The sequence below is a fragment of the Pan paniscus genome, chromosome 19 (assembly GCF_029289425.2).
Source record: "Pan paniscus chromosome 19, NHGRI_mPanPan1-v2.0_pri, whole genome shotgun sequence".
Lineage (NCBI taxonomy): Eukaryota > Metazoa > Chordata > Mammalia > Primates > Hominidae > Pan > Pan paniscus.
Genome location: NC_073268.2, coordinates 76,622,324 through 76,642,502, shown reverse-complemented (window position 1 = coordinate 76,642,502; position 20,179 = coordinate 76,622,324). Strand labels below are relative to the sequence as shown.

Genomic DNA, 20,179 nt, shown 5'->3' with positions numbered 1-20,179 from the left:
TTTTGGTGCATGCCTGTGGTCCCAGCTTCTCTGGAGGCTGAGGCAGGAGAATCGCATGAGCCCAAGAGGTCAGGGATGCAGCGAAGCATATTCACACCACTGCATTCCAGCCTGGGCAACAGAGTGAGACCCTGTTTCCAAAAATAAATAAAATCATACTAATTTATAGGTTATTCATTTAGCCTTTATGTGATTTACTATTGAGACTTGTATATTTTCATGCAGAATATAACTTACCTTTTGAGTATTTCCTTCAATAATTTTTGAGTAATACAGTAGCAAACTTAATAACCTAAAAACTTCTTGGTGATAACACATAGAAATACTGAATAACAATTGTCTTTTTAAATATATAACTGAGCTTGCAAGAGTGAGGGGGAAATCCCCCAAGGGCCAATAATGGACGCTAAAATTTGAAGGATTAAATATGGCCTGTGGTATAACTGCTCTGGGGTGATGGGAAAGTTTACAGATTTCTGTAACCTTGGTTTAAGAAACAGCCTATAGGAGGCTGGGAGTTAGAACTGAAACCCTCACATGAAGCAAAGTCAAGACTGCAACCCGGCCGGGCGTGGTGGCTCACGCCTGTAATCTCAGCACTTTGGGGGGCCAAGGCAGGTGGATCACCTGAGGTCAGGAGTTCAAGACAAGCCTGGCCAAGACGATGAAATGCCATCTCTACTAAAAATACAAAAATTAGCCGGGCATGGTGGTGGGCACTTGTAATCCCAGCTATTCGGGAGGCTGAGGCAGACAATTGCTTGAACCCAGGAGGTGGAGGTTGCAGTGAGCCAAGATCACGCCACTGCTCTCCAGCCTAGGCAACAGAGTGAGACTCTGTCTCCAAAAAAAAAAAAAAAAAAAGAGGGACTATAACCCCAGGGAAAGGACAGGTGGACATCTATCTAATTAATAGATGACAGGGAAAGTTGGCCATCTGAGCTTGGTGTCACAGTTGAACCCAAAAAGAAGCCTCACAAAACATAATTATTTACCTATACCGCTCTTGAGTCTAGGGATAATGCATCAGGATCTGCAAACAGAAAAATATTAAAAAGCACTTTGGGGGTGCTGGTTCTCCTGGGATGCCTTGTGAGAGAAAATGCAAGACTTGGAAATAATTATCTGTCAACCCAAACTATACAAACATTTCATAGACGAAGCTTTACCTAAAATGAACTCACCATTAAAAATTACAAAACATAAGGAAATATTTCCTCTGAGTCAGCAGACATAATGAACAGGATTAGAATCCTGAAAACTTTAGTTAACAGAACTTTTTTTTGGCTGGGCGCAGTGGCTGATACCTGTAATCCCAGCACTTTGGGAGGCCGAAGCGGGCAGATCACGAGGTCAGGAGATGGAGACCATCCTGGCCAACACAGTGAAACCCCGTCTCTACTAAAAATACAAAAATTAGCCAGGCATGGTGGCATGCGCCTGTAATCCCAGCTACTCGGGAGGCTGAGGCAGGAGAATCGCTTGAACCCGGGAGTCGGAGGTTGCAGTGAGCCAAGATCACCACTGCACTCCAGCGTGGCGACAGAACGAGACTCCGTCTCAAAAAAAAAAAAAAAAAAACCAGAACTTCTTTTTGGTTGATGCTGTAAAGTATGTGTTCTTTATATGATTAAAGATACAAAATAGGTTGACGAACTAGGCCTATAAGTAAAGTTTTATGTTTTACTGGAACATAGCCATGCTCATTCATTCATGTGTTTTCTATAGCTTCTTTCACACTACAGCAGCCAGAGTTCAGTAGTTGCAGCAGAGAATGTGTGGACAACACAACCTAAAATATTTACTATCTGGCCCTCTACAGAAAAACTTTGTTAACTCTAATATAAAAGAAAGAATGAAGAATATTCCCATAAAGAAAACAGGAAGTTTTTTTGTTTTTGTTTTTGTTTTGAGACAGAGTCTGTCACTCTGTCGCCCAGGCTGGAGTGCAGTGGCGTGATCTCGGCTGACTGCACTCTCCACCTCCCAGGTTCAAGCGACTCTCCTGTCTCAGCCACCTGAGTAGCTGGAATTACAGGCACACGCCACCACGCCTGGCTAATTTTTGTATTTTTAGTAGAGACAGGGTTTCACCATGCTGGCCAGACTGGTCTCGATCTCCTGACCTCAAGTGATCTGCCCCCTTTGGCCTCCTAAAGTGCTGAGACTGCAGATGTGAGCCACCATGCCTGGCTGGAAAAGGGCAGATTTTAAAGTAACTGTTACATGCTACAGCATGGATGAACCTTGAAAACACTGTGCCCAGTGAAAGAAGCCAGTCACAAAGGATCACATATTGTATGATTTCATTTATGTAATATGTCCAGAATAGGCAAATCCGTAGAGAGAGAACATAAATTGATGTTATCTAGGCTGGGGAGTTGGAGGGAAATGGAGAGTGACTGCTAATGGACATAGGTTTCTTTATGGGGTAATGAAAATGTTGTAAAATTGATTTTGGTGATTGGCATACTATGTGAATACACTAAAAATCATTGAACTGTACACGTTAAATGGGTGAATTGTGTGGTATACTAATTATATCTTGAGCTGTTATAAAAATAAAACAAATGGCTAGAAATGGAAATAGTCATTGACATTAAAACTCAGCAGATGGGCCAGGCGTGGTGGCCCACGCCTGTACTCTCAGCACTTTAGGAGGCCAGGGTGGGTGGATCACTTGAGCCCAGGAGTTTGAGACCAGCCTGGACAACATAGCAAATCTCTGTCTCTTCAAAGAAAATGCAAAAAAATTAGTTGGGCATGGCAATGTACACCTGTAACCCACCTATCCGGGAGGCTGAGGTGGGAGGATCACCCGAGCCCAGGAGTTTGAGGCTGCGGTGAGCCATGATTGCACCACTGTACTCCAGCCTGGATGACAGAGCAGGATCCTGTGTAAAAAAAAACAAACAAACAAAAACAAAACAAAACAAAAAAAGCCTCAGCAGACAAGTTAAACAGAAGTTTAGTTACAACAAAAGAGAGAATTAGTAAATTGGAAGACAGATTTGAGAAAACTAGTGGTTACCTGGAGGATGGGGGAGAGGGAGGCTTGGCATTGTTTGAAAGAAACTGACAATAAAACAGAAATAGCTTACCTTCTATTTGGTGATATGGGCCATAAACAAATAACCAAACTTGTCAGGCAAGAATACATGTTGTGAAGAAGAGAAAAGTAGGCTGAGTTGAGAGAGTGATGGTAAATTTTTTTTTTTTTTTTTTTGAGACAGTCTTTGTCACTCATGCTGGAGTACAATGGTGCAATCTTGGCTCGCTGCAACCTCCACCTCCCAGGTTCAAGCGATTCTGCCTCAGCCTCCTGAGTAGCTGGGATTACAGGCGTTCACCACCACACCCGGCTAATTTTCGTATTTTTTTAGTAGAGATGGAGTTTCACCATGTTGGCCAGGCTTGTCTCGAACTCCTGACCTCAGGTGATCCACCCACCTCAGCCTCCCAAAGTGCTGGGATTACAGGCATGAGCCACTGCACCCGGCCAATGGTAAATTTTTTTAGGGCCTTTCATGTGGTCTGTTCTGGAAAGACCTGAGGAGCGAGTCGTGAGAATGTTCAGCGAAGAGCATTGCAGAAAGGGTAAAGCCAGGGTGAGAACATGCTCTGCATGTTCAGGAAACTGCTAGGCCTGTGTGGCTGGAGGGGAAGGCGGAGAGGGTTGGTGTGAGAATGGCAGGAGATGAGGTCAGGGAAGTAGCAGGCTGAAAGATCATGTAGAATCTTGTAGTCTGTAGTAAAGATTTCCTCTCATTCTGAGGGAAATGGGAGTCTCTGTTGGGTATTAAAAGTTCAGTCTACAACAGATTGGAAATTTAAAACAAAAAGCTGGATCTTTACCACAGATAGTTTTAGAAGTACTTTCTATCAATATTATATTACAGACTGTGATTTTTAAAATTCCTAAATCATTTGTAACTAAAAAGAAATGCCAGACTGTATCTATCTGTATTACAGATTTCATGCAGAAAGAGCTATTGGTATCATTACCCACATCCTACCTGAAGATCATCTTCTTTTGGCTTCTTCAAAGAGGGTGAAAGGTATCCTTTGTAATCTAGTCTCAGATATTTTAAAATAGATGATATATGGTATAAAATAGGGGTATTTGTTTATTTTCTCAGAGGATTGGAGGATTTTCTCACAGGATTAGACGGTGTCTATGTATTACTAGATAGCCATTTTACCACAACTCTACTTAAGGGGTTCCAGTGGCTCATAATGAAAGACTGTTTGCGTCTCTCATAAAACATTGTTAATAGGCCGGATGGGGTAGCTTATGCCTGTAATCCCAGCACTTTGGGAGGCCGAGGCAGGCAGATCACCTGAGGTCAGAAGTTTGAGACCAGCCTGGCCAACATGGTGAAACCCCATCTTTACTAAAAATACAAAAATTAGCCGGATGTGGTGGCGTGCACCTGTAATCCCAGCTACTTGGGAGGCTGAGGCAGGAGAATCGTTTGAACCCAGGAGGCAGAGGTTGCAGTGAGCCAAGATCGTGCCACTGTACTCCAGCCTAGGCAACAGAACGAGACTCTGTCTCAAAAAAAAAAAAAAAAGAAAAATCAGTAAGCCAGAATTTCTTTCTTTTCTCTCTCCCTTTTGTCATTCACTCATGCATGCATTAATTTTTTTGAGGATTGCATGGAAGCATAATACAAATGTTTCTACACAACATGGATGGAAGATGGGTTTCATAACTTCAGCTTTGTAGTGCAGGATTCTTATCCTGAGCTTCGTATCAGGTTACCCCGAATGTTGCAAGGCTCTTGCCAAATACCCCTATCTTCCATTTCTTATTTTAACTTTTCTTCTGATTACCGCCAAGGCTTTTTCACGTAATGCATTTATTTTGCTAACATGATTGGGTCACCTATGTGTTATTTCCATGCATGTTGGATATGTTCTACCTTAATTCTGGAACTGAGTTTTTTCTCCCTCTAGGTTTGTATTTTTTAAGTTACACAAGTAATACATGATGTTAGATAGAAAAGAGAAAAATAAATTGCCTTAAAATCCCACCAATCCTCAGTCAACATTTTGGTGAATATTATTTTAGACTTTTCTTACTTCAAATAAGATAACTAAATGAATGATTTAATTTTATAATCTGATTTTTTCACTTAATATATTACATTTTTTCGTGTCTCTACATATATCCTTTTTTCTAATGTATTTAACCTTACCTTTATTATTTGACTCTTATAATTGTTTTTAACCTTTTCTTTTTAAAAAATGCTACAGTGAAGTAAATCTCTTTTTCTTACCTTTGTGTACATAGACAGTTTTCCAATAAATCAAATTATCTGGTAAAATAATATGTATATTCTTAAGACTTTAGATAGAATTTGAAAGTCTTGAATGGAGCTTTGAAATTGAAATGTCTTGCCTGATTTGGTTGGTCAGATGAGTAGGAGGAAATCAGTTCTTTTTAGCTGTGTTTGGTTAAAGGTTATGTTTTATAAAGTGTGGTTTCAAAATTTTCAGAAGTGCTTAGGTACTCCTTGACACAGTTTCATGACTTTAAAAAACTTGCCTTGTGCTTCCGTTTAATTTGAAAAACAAATTTCACATCAGCAAAGTATAGCAGTCTATTAAAATAGAAGCTAATTCTGCAAAATCGTTTATACCATTGTTTTTCTTAAATTTGAATATATATACTGTGCAAAATAGAATGACCGCCAAAAAGTGTACTTTTTTGTTAAAAGTGGAATTCTTTCATCTTGACCAGTTCCAAACCATAATCACATATAAATATATTTAGTAAACATTTATATTATTTAAGTTTAAATTAGATGTTCTTACTAGCTTTGGTAGATGGTTTTGAAGTACACTAATTTATTGCCTTCTTTTTTAGCACTTATTTTAGAGGAGATTGCAATTGATTGTCATAATAAGGAAACTGAACAGAGGCTGCTTCAAGAAGCTCATGATTTGCACCTGTCTTCACTCCAACTAGCTAAAAAAGCTTTTGGGGAATTTAATGTACAGACTGCAAAACACTATGGAAACCTTGGAAGACTTTATCAGTCAATGAGAAAATTTAAGGTAGAAACATGTTTTTACTATATTTTTCTCTCTTAAGTAATGAAATAGAACCTGAAATAATAAATTTTAAGTAAGCTCAAATAAATTATACACTTATTGCACAAAGGAATTGAGAAGATAGTGAGTATAAAACAACATAGGCCAAGCACAGTGGCTCATTCCTATAATCCTGGCACTCTGGGAGGCTGAAATGGGAGGGTCCCTTGAGACCAGGAGTTTCAGACCAGCCTGGACAACATAGGGAGACCCTGTCTCTACAAAAATTAGGCAGGTGTGGTGGCACATACCTGTCTTCCTACCTACTTGGAAGACTAAGGCAGGAGGATGAGTTGAGCCCAAGAAGTTGAGGCTGCAGTGACTATGATCACATCACTGCACTCTAGCCTGGGTGACAGAGTGAGACCCTATCTCTAAAACAAACAAACAATAGTCAAAATATAAATAAAATTTAAAAATCAGGACCGTGGGCCAGGCACAGTGGCTTATGCCTGTAATCCCAGCACTGGAGTCCAGGGTGGGACAATCACCTGAGGCCAGGAGTTCAAGATTAGCCTGGTCAATATAGGGAAATCCCGTCTCTACAAAAAAGAAAAAGTTAGCCAGACATGGTGGCTCACACCTGTAGTCCCAGCTTCTCCAGAGGCTGAGGCAAGAGGATGGCTTGAGCCCAAAAGGTTGATGCTGCAGTGAGCTCTGATCACACCACTGCACTCCAGCCTAGGTGACAGAGTGAGAGCCTGTCTTCAAAAAAAAAAAAAAAAAAATCAGGATCATGAAAAATTAGGAAACATGTCAAACTAAAAAGATTAATATATGAGGCCGGGCTCAGTGGCTCATGTCTGTAATCTCAGCACTTTGGGAGGCCAAGGTGTGCAGAACACTTGAGGGTCAGGAGTTCAAGACCAGCCTGGCCAACATAGTGAAAACCCATCTCTACTAAAAATACAAAAATTAGCCAGGCATGGTGGCATGCACCTGTAGTCCCAGCTACTCAGGAGGCTGAGACAGGAGAATTGCTTGAACCTGGGAGGTGGAGATTGTAGTGAGCCGAGATCTGCACTCCAGCTTGGATAACAGAGTGAGACTCATCTCAAAAAAAAAAGATTAATATATGAAAGTAGTACTTGAGATAAGAAAAAAATTTTTAAATAAGAAATACAAATATGATTGCTATATTTCAAACAGTCCTTAGTATATAGTTCTTGATATATAATTCTTAGTATATACTAAGTATAGCTCTTAGCAGAATGCCTGGCACATGGCAGGTGTGCAAGAAATGTCAGATATTGCAACAAGTATTATCAGTTGTAGCAATAAATATGACTAACTTCAATGTCTTTTAGAATTTTGAGTTATATATATATTTTTAATATGGGTTCTTACTCTGTTGTCCAGGCCGTAGTACAGTGGTGTGATCATGGCTCACTACAGCCTCAACCTCCCTGGGCTCAGGTGATCTTTTCACCTCAGCTTCCCAAGTAGCTGGGAATACAGGCGCACACCACCACACCGCCTAATTTTTGTATTGTTTGTAGAGACAGGGTCTTGCCCTATTGCCCAGCCCTGTTGCCCAGGCTGATCTCGAACTCCTGGGCTCAAGCAATCTGCCTGCCTCGACCTCCCAAACTGTTGGGATTACAGGCATGAGCCACTGTGCCCAGCCTATAAATTCTTAATATTATTAATTTTGAGATCACAGTAAGGAAAGAGTGAGAGGTCTTCTTTACCTGAAAAGCAACCTGTATATCCCTCAATTAGCTTGAGTTTAGTTTGTTGGAATAAAAATTGTCAAAATTCCAAAAAATGAAATGAAAGTGTATGCCCATGTAAATTAACATATTATGATCTAGAGCTTGTTAAGAAGGTTCAACTAAATTTTGGACTGTGTTAACTGTGTTAACCAAAGGAAGTAATTTTTGTTTTAGAATGTTTTGTTAATTTCTTCTAACAGTTTCTTAAAATTTTGCAAATTTCTTTGTTGTGAATTTCTTGTAACAATTTTTTATTACCAGGATAAGTTTTCACTTGTTACTTTTGACATAGGATACTATTGCTGTCATCAGTTTATCTGCAGTTTCCAAAACTCTGTAATGCTTCCCATAGGCAATTTTTGGAATAACATAGTATGTTCTTTGATCTGATTACCTTATGGCATTCATAAGATGTCTTTGTCATTTAGATCAGTTTTGCTCATTAAGAACCGTTAAGATGAGAAAAAGTATAATGATTGATATGGCATAATTGTTTTTCAGGAAGCTGAAGAAATGCACATCAAAGCAATTCAGATTAAAGAACAACTTCTTGGTCAAGAAGATTATGAAGTAGCCCTTTCAGTGGGACATCTGGCTTCTTTATATAATTATGACATGAATCAGTATGAAAATGCTGAGAAACTTTATTTGCGATCTATAGCAATTGGTATGTTACATTTAAATTTTCTTTAGTCAGTTGATTACAAATCAACATGTCAGCATGTCTTACATGTTGTATAAGGAAAATGTTATTAAAGACTTAAATGGGGCTGGGTGCGGTGGCTCATACCTGTAATCCCAGCACTTTGGGAGGCTGAGATAGGCAGATCACTTGAGGTCAGGAGTTCGAGACCAGCCTGGCCAACATGGTGAAACCCCATCTCTACTAAAAAATACAAAAACAAATTAGCTGGGCATGATGGTGCATGTCTGTAGTCCCACCTACTCAGGAGGCTGAGGCAGGAGAATCACTTGAACCTGGAAGGCAGAGGTTGTCATGAGCTGAGATTGTGCCACTGCTCTCCAGCCTGGGCAACAGAACGAGACTCCATCTCAAAAAAATAAATAAAATAAAATAAAATACTAAAATATTTAATAAAATAAAATAGATTTAAATGGGATAAGTTGCTAAGGATATTCAGGAACCACCCAAAAATCATCTGGAACATTTTGCTAAAGGTGCTTTTTTTGATACTGAAGCCAGTAGTAAGAGGTATGACAGTAGACTGTCATGTGTAGGCAAAAGTAGTTATTTTAAACTATTTGTGCAGTTACTGCCCACTCATTCCTCCCCCTCCCTTCTCCTACCTTTAACATCATAGATCAGGCTTACCTGTTTTTGAACTTGATGAAGTTATACAATGTATATTTTTATGTGTCTGGTTTATTGGTGAACAATAATGGTGAAATCTGTGATGTTGCGTATCACTGCCATATGTTGGATTAGGATGTCATCATTTATCCATTCCACTGTTAATGAACATTTGGAACATTTGGATTTCCATTTCAGGACTATTACAAAATCAAAATAAGGAATCTATGGCCATCATCTTATGAAGTGCCTGTTAAAACTCTTGCCCATTTTTATATTGATTTGTCTTGTCATTTTCTTATTGACTTATAGAAGTTCTTTATATGATATGAATATGACATACCTTCGTTGGTTACATGTGTCATAGATATCATCTCTTATTCTTGCTTGTTTCCTAATGGAGCCTTTTAAATAACAGAAGTTCTTTTTTTCTTTTTTTTTTTCTTTTTTCTTTTTTTTTTTTTTTCTTGAGACAGGATCTTACTCTGTCCCAGGCTGGAGTGCACATCAGGGCTCACTGCAGCCTCAATCTCCTGAGTTGAAGCGATCCTTCTGCCTCAGCCCACCTGACTACTCAGCCCACCTGGGACTACAGATGTGCACCAGCACACCCGGCTAATTTTTTTTATTTATTATTTCAATAGGGACAAGGTCTCACAATCTTGGCCCAGGCTGATCTCAAACTCCTGAGCTCAAGTAATCCTCCTACCTCAGCCTCCCAAAGTGCTGGGATTACAGGCCACTGTGCCCAGCCAGTTCTTAATGTAATCAGATGCATCAGTATTTTCTTTTTTTTTTTTTTTTGAGAGGGAGTCTCGCTCTGTCACCCAGGCTAGAGTGCAGTGGCGCGATCTCGGCTTACTGCAACCTCCGACTCCCAGGTTCAAGCAATTCTACTGCCTCAGCCTCCAGAGTACCTGGGACTACAGGTGCCCGCCACCATGCCCGGCTAATTTTTTGTATTTTTAGTAGAGACGGTGTTTCAGCATGTTGGCCAGGATGGTCTCAATCTCTTGACCTCGTGATCTGCCTGCCTTGGCCTCCCAGAGTGCTGGGATTACAGGCCTCATGAGCCACCGCGTCCAGCCTGCATCAGTGTTTTCTTTTGTGAATAGCACTTTTTGTATTGTTTAAGAAATCTTTTCAGCCAGGCACGGTGGCTCACACCTGTAATCCCAGCACTTTGGGAGGCCGAGGCAGGTGGATCACTTGAGGTCAGGAGTTCAAGACCAGCCTGGCCAACATGCTGAAACCCTGTCTCAACTAAAAAGACAAAAATTAGCCGGGCGTGGTAGCATACGCCTGTAATCCCAGCTACTCGGGAGGCTGAGGCAGGAGAATTGCTTGAACCTAGCGGGCAGAGATTGCAGTAAGCCGAGATCGCACTGTGCACTCCAGCCTGTGTGACAGAGCAAGACTCCGTCTCCAAAAAAAAATATGGAAATCTTTTTCTACCCAAAGTAATAAAGATATTTTTTCTAGAAAATTATCTTCAGGAAACTTTATTTATATTTAGATCTACAATCCTGAAACTGATTTTTTTTTAATGGTGTGAAGTAGGGATCAATTTTTTTTCCCCATATGGACACAGAGTTAAGCCAAGACCATTTCTTCAAAAGACTTTTTTTTTGGTTTTGTTTTGTTTTGAGACAAGAGTCTCACTGTGTCATCCAGGCTGGTATGCAGTGGCGTGGTCTTAGCTCACTGCAGCCTCCACCTCCTGGGTTCAAGCGATTCTCCTGCCTCAGTCTCCCAAGTAGCTGGGACTACAGATGCACACCACCACACCTGGCTAATTTTTTTGTATTTTTTTAGTAGAGGCAAGGTTTTGCCGTGTTGGCCAGGTTGGTCTCGAACTTCTGACCTCAGGCAGCCTGCCCGCCTGGGCCTCCCAAAGTGCTGGGATTACAGGCGTGAGCCACCGCTCCTGGCCAAAAGACTCTTTTTTTCCCTCTGCTATACTGTGTTCTTCATAAATCATTTATCCATATACATGTGGGTTCCCTATTATCTATAATATATTGACTGACTTGCTCATTCCTCAAGTGCATGTAGTTTAAGAGTTGCTAACCCATACCGCTGTGAAAAACAGACCTACTACTTAGAGTTCAATATTCGTTTACAGTTTTCCTTTTTCTCTAGCCCGAAGGTAGTATATATTCAAAATACTATGTTCAAAAGTTACTTGGGGTTATTTACACCCCTTTCCTTCAATGTGGTTATGTTATTCTTTTGCAAAACAATTAGGTTTATTTAACATGTTAAATTGTTGCCCCATCCATCTTTGTTTATTTTGTTAATTTTTTTGAGTATGCGAAATATTAACGTACTGTAATTAGAACTATACAGAAAGATATGTCCAGAGACATATAATTTTCTCTGATTTCTTCTACCCAGTTCCCACCCACTCACTATGGATAACCAGTCTCATTAGTTTCTGGTTTATCATTTTTGTGTATCTTTTTGCACAATGAACAGATAAATATTTTCTTATTTCCCTATCATACACAAAAGATAGCATACTATAGATACTCTTTGGTATTTTACTTTTTTCAATCTTAACAATATACCATCAGTCACTCCGTAACCGTTACAGAGAGCCCAGAAATTTCCCCATCAGTTTGCAGCTACATAATATGCCATTGAGTGAAGGTACCACAGTTGATTAAACTATTCTACGTGTTTTCGTTTGTTTCTGTTAATTTGTAATTACAAATACTGTTGCAGTGAATAGCCTTGTGCATGTGTTTTGGTTTTTCATTTGTTGGTTGGTTTTTTTGAGACGGAGTCTCTCTCTGTCACCCAAGCTGGAGTGCAGTGGCCTGATCTTGGCTCACTGCAACCTCTGCCTCCTGGGTTCAGGCAGTTCTCATGCCTCAGCCTCTTGAGTAGCTGGGATTACAAGCATGCACCACCACGCCCAGCTAATTTTTGTATTTTTAGTAGAGACGGGCATTCACCATGTTGGCCAGGCTTTCACCATGTTGGCCAGGCTAGTCCCAAACTCTTGACCTCAGGTGATCCACCCACCTTGGCCTCCCAAAGTGCTGGGATTACAGGTGTGAGCCACCATGACTGGCCTGTGCATGTGTATTTTTCTGTTGTTGGAGATGCTGCCATTCTTCTTTGAGATCTCTTTAAACAGTTCTTTCAAACCATGAATTTTTATAATTCTATTCTAATGAGGCCAACTTCTTTAGACGAGAAAATTTTTTTTAAGTCTTAGTGATAGCTCATGGTTGGGACTGATTTAGGGGATGCTGATACAAGAATTATATCTATTCCTTTCAGGGGAATAAACCTAAGCCACCCTGTTTAAAGAATTGAACTTGTGTTCATGTTATAGAAATTGCTTGTTATCTCATTATTTGTGCTTTTTTTTTTTTTTCCTTTTTCTTTTTTGTTACAGGGAAGAAACTTTTTGGTGAGGGCTACAGTGGACTAGAATATGATTATCGAGGTCTCATTAAACTTTACAACTCCATTGGAAATTACGAGAAAGTGTTTGAATATCACAATGTTCTGTCTAACTGGAACCGGTTGCGAGATCGGCAATATTCAGTGACAGATGCTCTTGAAGATGTCAACACCAGCCCCCAGTCCACTGAAGAAGTGGTGCAGTCCTTCCTGATTTCTCAGAATGTCGAGGGACCGAGCTGCTGAGGGAGGACCTCAGTTAACCAATTACCTTTTCCCGGATTCCAGGGAATTCATACTGTGAAATCAAAACCATGTTGTTTCGGGGGGCTGGAATTTGCATTGAAACACTGGTCCAGTCCATTGAAGACCCTATTTTGGGTGATCCCTATCTTGCAGAATGTCTGTAGGAATAAGCATATATTCAGTTATATTCAGCATGTACCGCATGTGTAAGTAGTCTGGCCCACATTTTCAACCTAGTAGAACAAACAACAGGAAATATTTTTTTTGTTGTTTTTAAAAAATTCATTTTGCAGAAAGCCTGAAAGAAAAAAAATACCCCTAAATAAAACTATTTAAGAGTTTAAAAGAGTTGCATTCTTATTATGTAAGGATGATTTTAACAACTTTTTAATATGTAATTCTTCCATGTGGAGGTATTCAATACTGTAGTGTAAAGAAATTTTATGCGGAAAATCTTTATATGCAGTATAGAAAAGTTAACAAAAGTACTAATAAAAGAGGGACATCCCGACTTACGTTTTTCTACCTTGCCCAGATAAGTGGATACAACCACTCTATATTACAAGGAAAGGACTGTCAGATTCATCTGAACTGGACCAGTGTTGATCTGTAATGTAATAGAAAATCTGATAGACCAGCACTTCTGACTTTTTTTTTTTGGTACAACAATGCAAGATGCTCTGATAGCATTTGCTAACAGGACCAGGAGGATCTAAAAAGGACCAGCCTAATATAGAAGGTGGTTATTTGGACCAGAGGCTTTAGATTATTATTTTAGATCCTACATATACTTTTATCAGTAGAATGATTTCATTTAGATGTATAATGAAAAAGGATAATGCAAAAATTATGTAATAGATACCAAATTAGGGAAGTTTGGCAATTTCAATGGCATATTTTTAGTCAAGGTACACAGATGGCAGTGCCATAAGCAAGTCTATAAATATCGGCTGCAGCCATCCCCCTCATTTTAAATGTTGCCCTAATAATCAATGCAGTTAACAAGTATATTGGCTGTGTGTCATGAAATAGTTCATGTTCAGATGGAAATGTTAGGTTACTGTATGGTTTATGGAGATTAATGAAAATGAATGCCCAAAAATAAGTCTTAGAAAATCCTCCATTTTTATCGTAAATAGTAATACAACTAGGTCATTTCATTTGAAATCTAGGAGTCAAATGGAAAGATCCCCTAATAATACACCTATTTCACTAACTTGTCTTTCTGTTTATTGGGTTTTGATTTGATTTTTTGTAAGCCAGTCAGGTTATTTAATGATGAGGTAATAATCAAATTTAAGAATTTGTGACATGTAGCAATTCAAGAAACAAAAAGGTATTTTGCTGTTACCTCAATTCTTACTGTAGTAGCCCATCTGATGCTTCTATAGTTAAGAATCTGGGTTCCCCCCCTATTTTCAGGGGTTCATGACTTGGCTGTTAAAGATGTTGCTCCTAGCTAATGCTTGGAGTAGTCTGTGGGTGAATGGATGTGTGTTGAATTTTAGTTTTCTTTTAACATGCATGTTGGGTGAGAGGGGAAAAAAATCTAAGCTGTCTGCCACATTGAGTACAGAAAAGTTGTAGATTTCAAATTTTATTAATATTGTAAGCACTTTTTTGAACTTCCCAACCTTGTTTGAAGCTGTTATTTGCAGTCCTATTAGTTTTGAGCCATTGCATTTAAGTTCCCTAGGAGGGGGTTGGTTGGGGGATGTACTGAAAGAGATGAAGCATACCCACACCCTAAGATGGTAACTGTGTGATTTAGAAACCTGAGTTTACTCCTCAAATCGAATTATTTTCTTTTTAAATTTTGGAAAGAGTAAATTGACGTACTTGCAGTTTATGAAGCTGCCCCCCACCCCTCAGTTAATTGCAGTCTAATGTCAAGAGGCACTTCTTTATTAATTACCAAATAGTCTTTGTGACCAAGGACTAACATTTTTAAGTTACTCAGCTCTATCCTCATGGGCCTATATATTTAATACCTCCAAAGATATTTTCAGGATAGGCTTTGTATACTTTTATTGGTTATTTAGAATCCAGTGGTATGTTTGTGGTATAGGAATGTCATGGTAAATTGTTTTTCAATAAATATTTTGAAACATGTTTCCATATGAAGTTTTTTTTTCAATCTGTATTTTTTGGTTTTGTGCACATACAGCATTTCCTAGGATAAAAATAAACAAATGACTTACAGCCTCATCCTCCCTAACTCCATTTGAACTCAACTTAGCTCACACTCAGTGATAAAACAACATGGTATGTAGAAGCCTAGGATCACAGGGTGATAATGTCAATTGGCAGCCAGTTGTGTTTTTTTGAAACATCATTATTGGCAGTTTCTCCTTATCACCACTGCTTTAATGTAGTTTTTTTGTAAATCCATATACTTTAATGCATACACTCTAGCTTAAGAAAACATTGCCATTTTGGTTAGGGATATGACTTAATGTGCTATTATTTCTGGTTCTAATGAAGAATAATACCCTATGACTTTAAGTGTAAGATTCATCCTTTAAGTAGGGATGTTTAGGATAAGTTAGATGTGTGCCACTATGATTTATTGGGTTTCTTAAAAATCTCAAAGAAAATAATAAAATTTATCTCACAATAAGTTAACTTGCGCAAACTTTTTACATATGGTGAGGTGTGTAAGGAAGCCCTGGCCAACTTAAAGATTTTTCTGGAGGTTCAGCAAAGTTATGTTAAATTAGGGGCCTTTGGTCTCATCCTTCTCTGACTCTTCTACCCAGTCTTTTCCTAAAGTTCGGTGCTACTCCAGTTGGTTGCATCAGGGAGCTCCGTCAGCACTCGCATGTGTCGCTCAGGTGGCCATTCATGCCTGCATTCCATTTAATAGAGTCAATTGGAATTTTTAGAGCATAATCTTTATGGATCCTCAAAGCTGACTTTGCCAAAGGGATTGAGACCCTTACTACCATCAAATCTCTGTCTCTGCTTGGTTAAAAATTGGCTCACTATTGCTTTGTAGTAACCCTGCCCAGGTATTTTTTCACTTGTGAAAATAATTTGAGAAAGACCTTTGTTCCTAGCCTGTTGGGAAAAGTTTGTAATTTTATGAAAATTAAGTACAGAGGCTGCGATCTTAGAAATAATGAAGGTGCCATTTGGCTGCTCCTTAATAGTGCAGACAGAAAACTGCAGTGAACACATGCCAAAACATGATTGAAGCCTTTGGCTGAAACTTTATACATAGAAATAATGATTTGCTCATAACAGGTATCATTAACTGCCACTTTTTATGTTTTCCCTAGAATTTGTAGCCTTGCTGCTTGCTTTTTTTCTGGGTGGCAAAGTTACTACTGGAAAAACACTATAAGTACAAATTTTTTAGAGTTTTATCTTTGCTTTAAAAGTGGATGTGTATTTCACCTCTTGGCTGTGGAGGACCTTAGTTGCCAGGAAATTTTTTTTTTTTTTTTCAGACGGAGTTTCGCTCTTGTTGCCCAGGCTGGGAGGGCAATGGCACCGTCTTGGCTCACTGCAACCTCCGCCTCCCGGGTTCAAGCGATTCTCCTGCCTCAGCCTTCCGAGTAGCTGGGATTACAGGCTCCTGCCACCACGCCTGGCTAGGAAATTTTTTGTTGTTAATAAGACATTTGGATTAATCTCCAGCTTCAACAGTACTTCTTTTGTCCATAAATCTCAGGAATGTTTTAGGCAGAAAACTGGTTTTACCCTGTTGATAATCAGAAGGAGTGTGCTTTAGGATTTATTGCATAATACTACTCTTTAATTGCAATCCTAGGTATCTATAGCATGAGTGGCCTTAGTGAGTTTGTTGAAGTGCACATGTTTTTCAAGAGTAAAATTTAAGATTAAAAATATATCCTATATATAGATATCTAGAAAACTTGGTTTGTGGTGCACAGTTAAGTGTTGGATCACTAAATAACCATTGCAGGTACCGTTTGTGTAACATTACTCATTTCTGTATATTCCTTTTATGGGAAGATATTTTGCCATGGTAACTAAAACTTTTCAGTTCTACTTTTATGATGTGAATGAATGCTACGTTTTATTAAATATTACCAGGTCAGTACTATTTTTATACTTTATTAAGCAACAGGGGATTTTAGTTTAATAGGCTCAAAATAAAAAGTGCTTAATAGAACAGTTAAAAACAAAACACTAACAATCTTTACGTGAAAATCCCCACTAATAGTGCCACAATAATTTCTATAGAAATATCTAAGGTCATTAAATAGATTTTTGAAGACGGTTCTTCATTGTGTCAGGATGACCTTTCATATCATTCTCACCAACTTGTAGTGCCCACCATTATTTGTAACTATTAAACCATACTAAGTATGTTTGTAACCAGCATTGTGATATATTCTGTACTTGTATTGCTAAAAATGAATTATTGACCTAATAAATATAGTGTTCCTGCATTCATAGTGTATCTGTTTCCAATTTGGTTTTGATTGCTTTTGGTTGGGATTAAGCTTTGCAGACTGTTTTTATTAGAGAACAGTGTGAGAGAAACTGTTGGAACTAGAACAAAAGTGCTCTTGTTCAAGAAAATTAAGATGTGTGGCAGAGGAGGCACATGGTAACATCTGGAGATTGTGCTGATGAAAAGCACTTGGAAAAAGACAAAGCACTGCATTAATGCAAAGGGATTTTTTAGTCTTTACAAAAGTATACCATTCTTTTAAGAATCCTCTCACTCTAAAGGCTGAAGATGAATGATGAGACCTGGTAAAGTTCTGCTGGAATAGGGAAGAAAAGCCTAGATTGGAGTTTCAGTTCCAGCTGTCTCTGAACTGGAAGATTCTGAGTTACGTCATTCCAGCCCTCTTTGTGTTTTATTTCCTCACATGAGTAAGGGGGTAAAATCAGGTCTTTAAAAAACTTCACCATGAAACAGCATAAATCTGAAGGACTCAGAAACCAATTATAGGAAACGAAGCCATATTTTTAAAGATTAGGAAGAAAATATTGTAGACAAAATCCCACCATCACTTGGAATATAGTCAGCACCAGCTTCACTGCCTGCCACCTTCAGTGATACTGAATTTAAAAATGTTTCTTTTTACATATCCATGACTGAACCTCTGAACATGCAATTTCGTCGTCTTTGTGGAATGCCATTTCCTGGATAGTGTTACTCATCTGTCAAGCTCAAAGATCCAGGGAACCCTTCCCTTAAAGTTTGAGTTGCCACTTGGTACTAATGCAGCATTTTAGAGCTTTGTGAAAGCAATTACCATATGGCCATATAACTTACAGTGTTAAGACTCTTTCCAACTTGTAAACTTTGCTGATCTGTGTATTCAACATAGAGTTTATCCTGTGACAGATACTGTCCTGAGTGTGTTAGCAAACCACACTCAGTTACTTTAAGCACACATTTCTATAGACAAATGCCCATTAGGATGGCTATTACAGAAAGTAAGTGTTGGCAAGGATGTGCAGAAATGAGAGCCCTTGTGCACTGTTGGCAGGAATGTAAAATGCTGCATCTGCTGTGAAAAACTATCACCTGTGCTCAAAAAATTAAAAACACAATTACTCTATGATCGAGCAATTCAACTTCTGGGTATAGATCCAAAAGAATTGAAAGGGTCTTGAACAGATATTTATATACCCGTGTAGCAGCATTATTTGCAGTAGCCAAAAGCGAAAGCAACCTAAATGTCTTAACAATGCATGAACAGATAAATATGGCAGGCCAGGCGTGGTGGCTCCTGTGTATTCCTAACTCTGGGAGGCAGGCCGACGCAGGAGGATTATTTGAGCCCAGGAGTTCGAGACCAGCCTGGGCAACAAGGTGAAACGCTGTCTCTACAAAAAATACAAAAAAATAATTAACTGGGCGTGGTGGCACACACCTGTAGTCTCAGCTACTCAGGAGGCTGAGGTGGGAGGATTGCTTGAGCCCGGGAGGTTGAGGCTGAGTGAGCCGTGATCACACCACACTGCACTCCAGCCTGGGCAAGAGAATGAGAACCTGTTGATAAATACGGTATATACATACAGTGGGATACTATTCAGCCATAAGAATATACGAAATTCTGACATAAGCTATAATGTGGACAAACCTTGAAGATACTATGCGAAGTGAAATAAGACAGTCACAAAGAGTATGATACTATTAGATGATGCATCTAGAGTAGTCAAATTCATAGAAGCAGAAAGTAGGATAGTGATTGCCAGGAGCTGGGGATAGGGGAAAATGGGGAGTAGTTGCCTAATGCAGGGGTCCCCAACCCCCGGGGATCTGTGGCCTGTCAGGCACTGGGCCACGTGGCAGGAGGTGAGCAGTGGGTGGGTGAACGAGCAGAGCTTCTGTATTTACAGCCCATCCCCATCACTTGCCTGAGCTCCACCTCCTGTCAGATCAGTGGCAGCATTAGGTGAACCCTGTTGTGAACTGCACGTGTGAGGGGTCTAGGTTATGCACTTCCTATGAGAATCTAATGCCTGATGATCTGTCACTGTCTCCCATCACCCCTAGATGGGACTGTCTAGTACAGGAAAACAAGCTCAGGGCTCCCACTGATTCTACATTATGGTGAGTTGTATAATTATTTCATTATATATTACAATGTAATAGAAATAAAGTGCACAGTAAATGTAATATGCTTGAGGCCAGGCACAGTGGCTCACACCTGTAATCCCAGCACTCTAGAAGGCCAAGGCAGGCATATCACTTGAGCTCAGGAGTTCGAGATCTGAACATAGCAAAACCTCGTCTCTACCAAAAAATACAAAAAATTAGCTGGGTCTGGTGGTACATGCCTGTGGTCCCAGCTGCTCAGGAGGCTGAGGTGGGAGGGTTGCTTGAGCCTGGGAGGTTGAGGCTGCAGTGAGACGTGATTGTGCCACTGCACCCCAGCCTGGATGACACAGTGAGACCCTGTCTCAATTTTTTAAAAAAATTTAATGCATTTAAATCATCTCAAAAGCACCCTACCTCTCCCTGCTTCCGATCTGTGGAAAAACTGTCTTCCACAAAGCCAACCCCTGGTGACAAAAAGGTTGGGGACCACTGCACTAATGGATCTAGAGTTTGTGTTTTGTGTGATGCAAAAGTTCTGGAGATTGGTTTCACAACACTGTGAAAATTAATACTAGTGAATTTTACGTATAAAATAGTTCAGACAGGGCCAGGCGCAGTGGCTCATGCCTGTAATCCCAGCACTCTGGGAGACTGAGGCGGGTTGATCACCTGAGATCAGGAGTTTGAGACCAGCCTGACCAACATGGTGAAACCCCATCTCTACTAAAAATACAAAAATTAGCCGGGTGTGGTGGCGGGCGCCTGTAGTCCCAGCTACTAGGGAGGCTGAGACAGGAGAATTGCTTGAACCCAGGATGCAGAGGTTGCAGTGAGCTGACATTGTGCCACTGCACT

General features: G+C 39.7%; 1 protein-coding gene across 2 annotated transcripts in view; it reads left to right on the top strand.

Annotated features, from left to right (window-relative positions):
- APPBP2 (amyloid beta precursor protein binding protein 2) overlaps window positions 1–17,210 on the top strand; it is an 83,267-nt gene extending 66,057 nt beyond the window's left edge. For both annotated transcript variants that reach the window (XM_003814464.5, XM_063599302.1), the window contains exons 10-13: window positions 3,973–4,058; window positions 5,873–6,063; window positions 8,316–8,481; window positions 12,536–17,210. In XM_003814464.5, the coding sequence (XP_003814512.1) occupies window positions 3,973–4,058; window positions 5,873–6,063; window positions 8,316–8,481; window positions 12,536–12,789 (697 nt within the window). In that variant the 3' untranslated portion in view covers window positions 12,790–17,210. The remainder of the gene's footprint in view (window positions 1–3,972; window positions 4,059–5,872; window positions 6,064–8,315; window positions 8,482–12,535) is intronic.
- The last annotated feature ends 2,969 nt before the right edge of the window (window positions 17,211–20,179 follow it).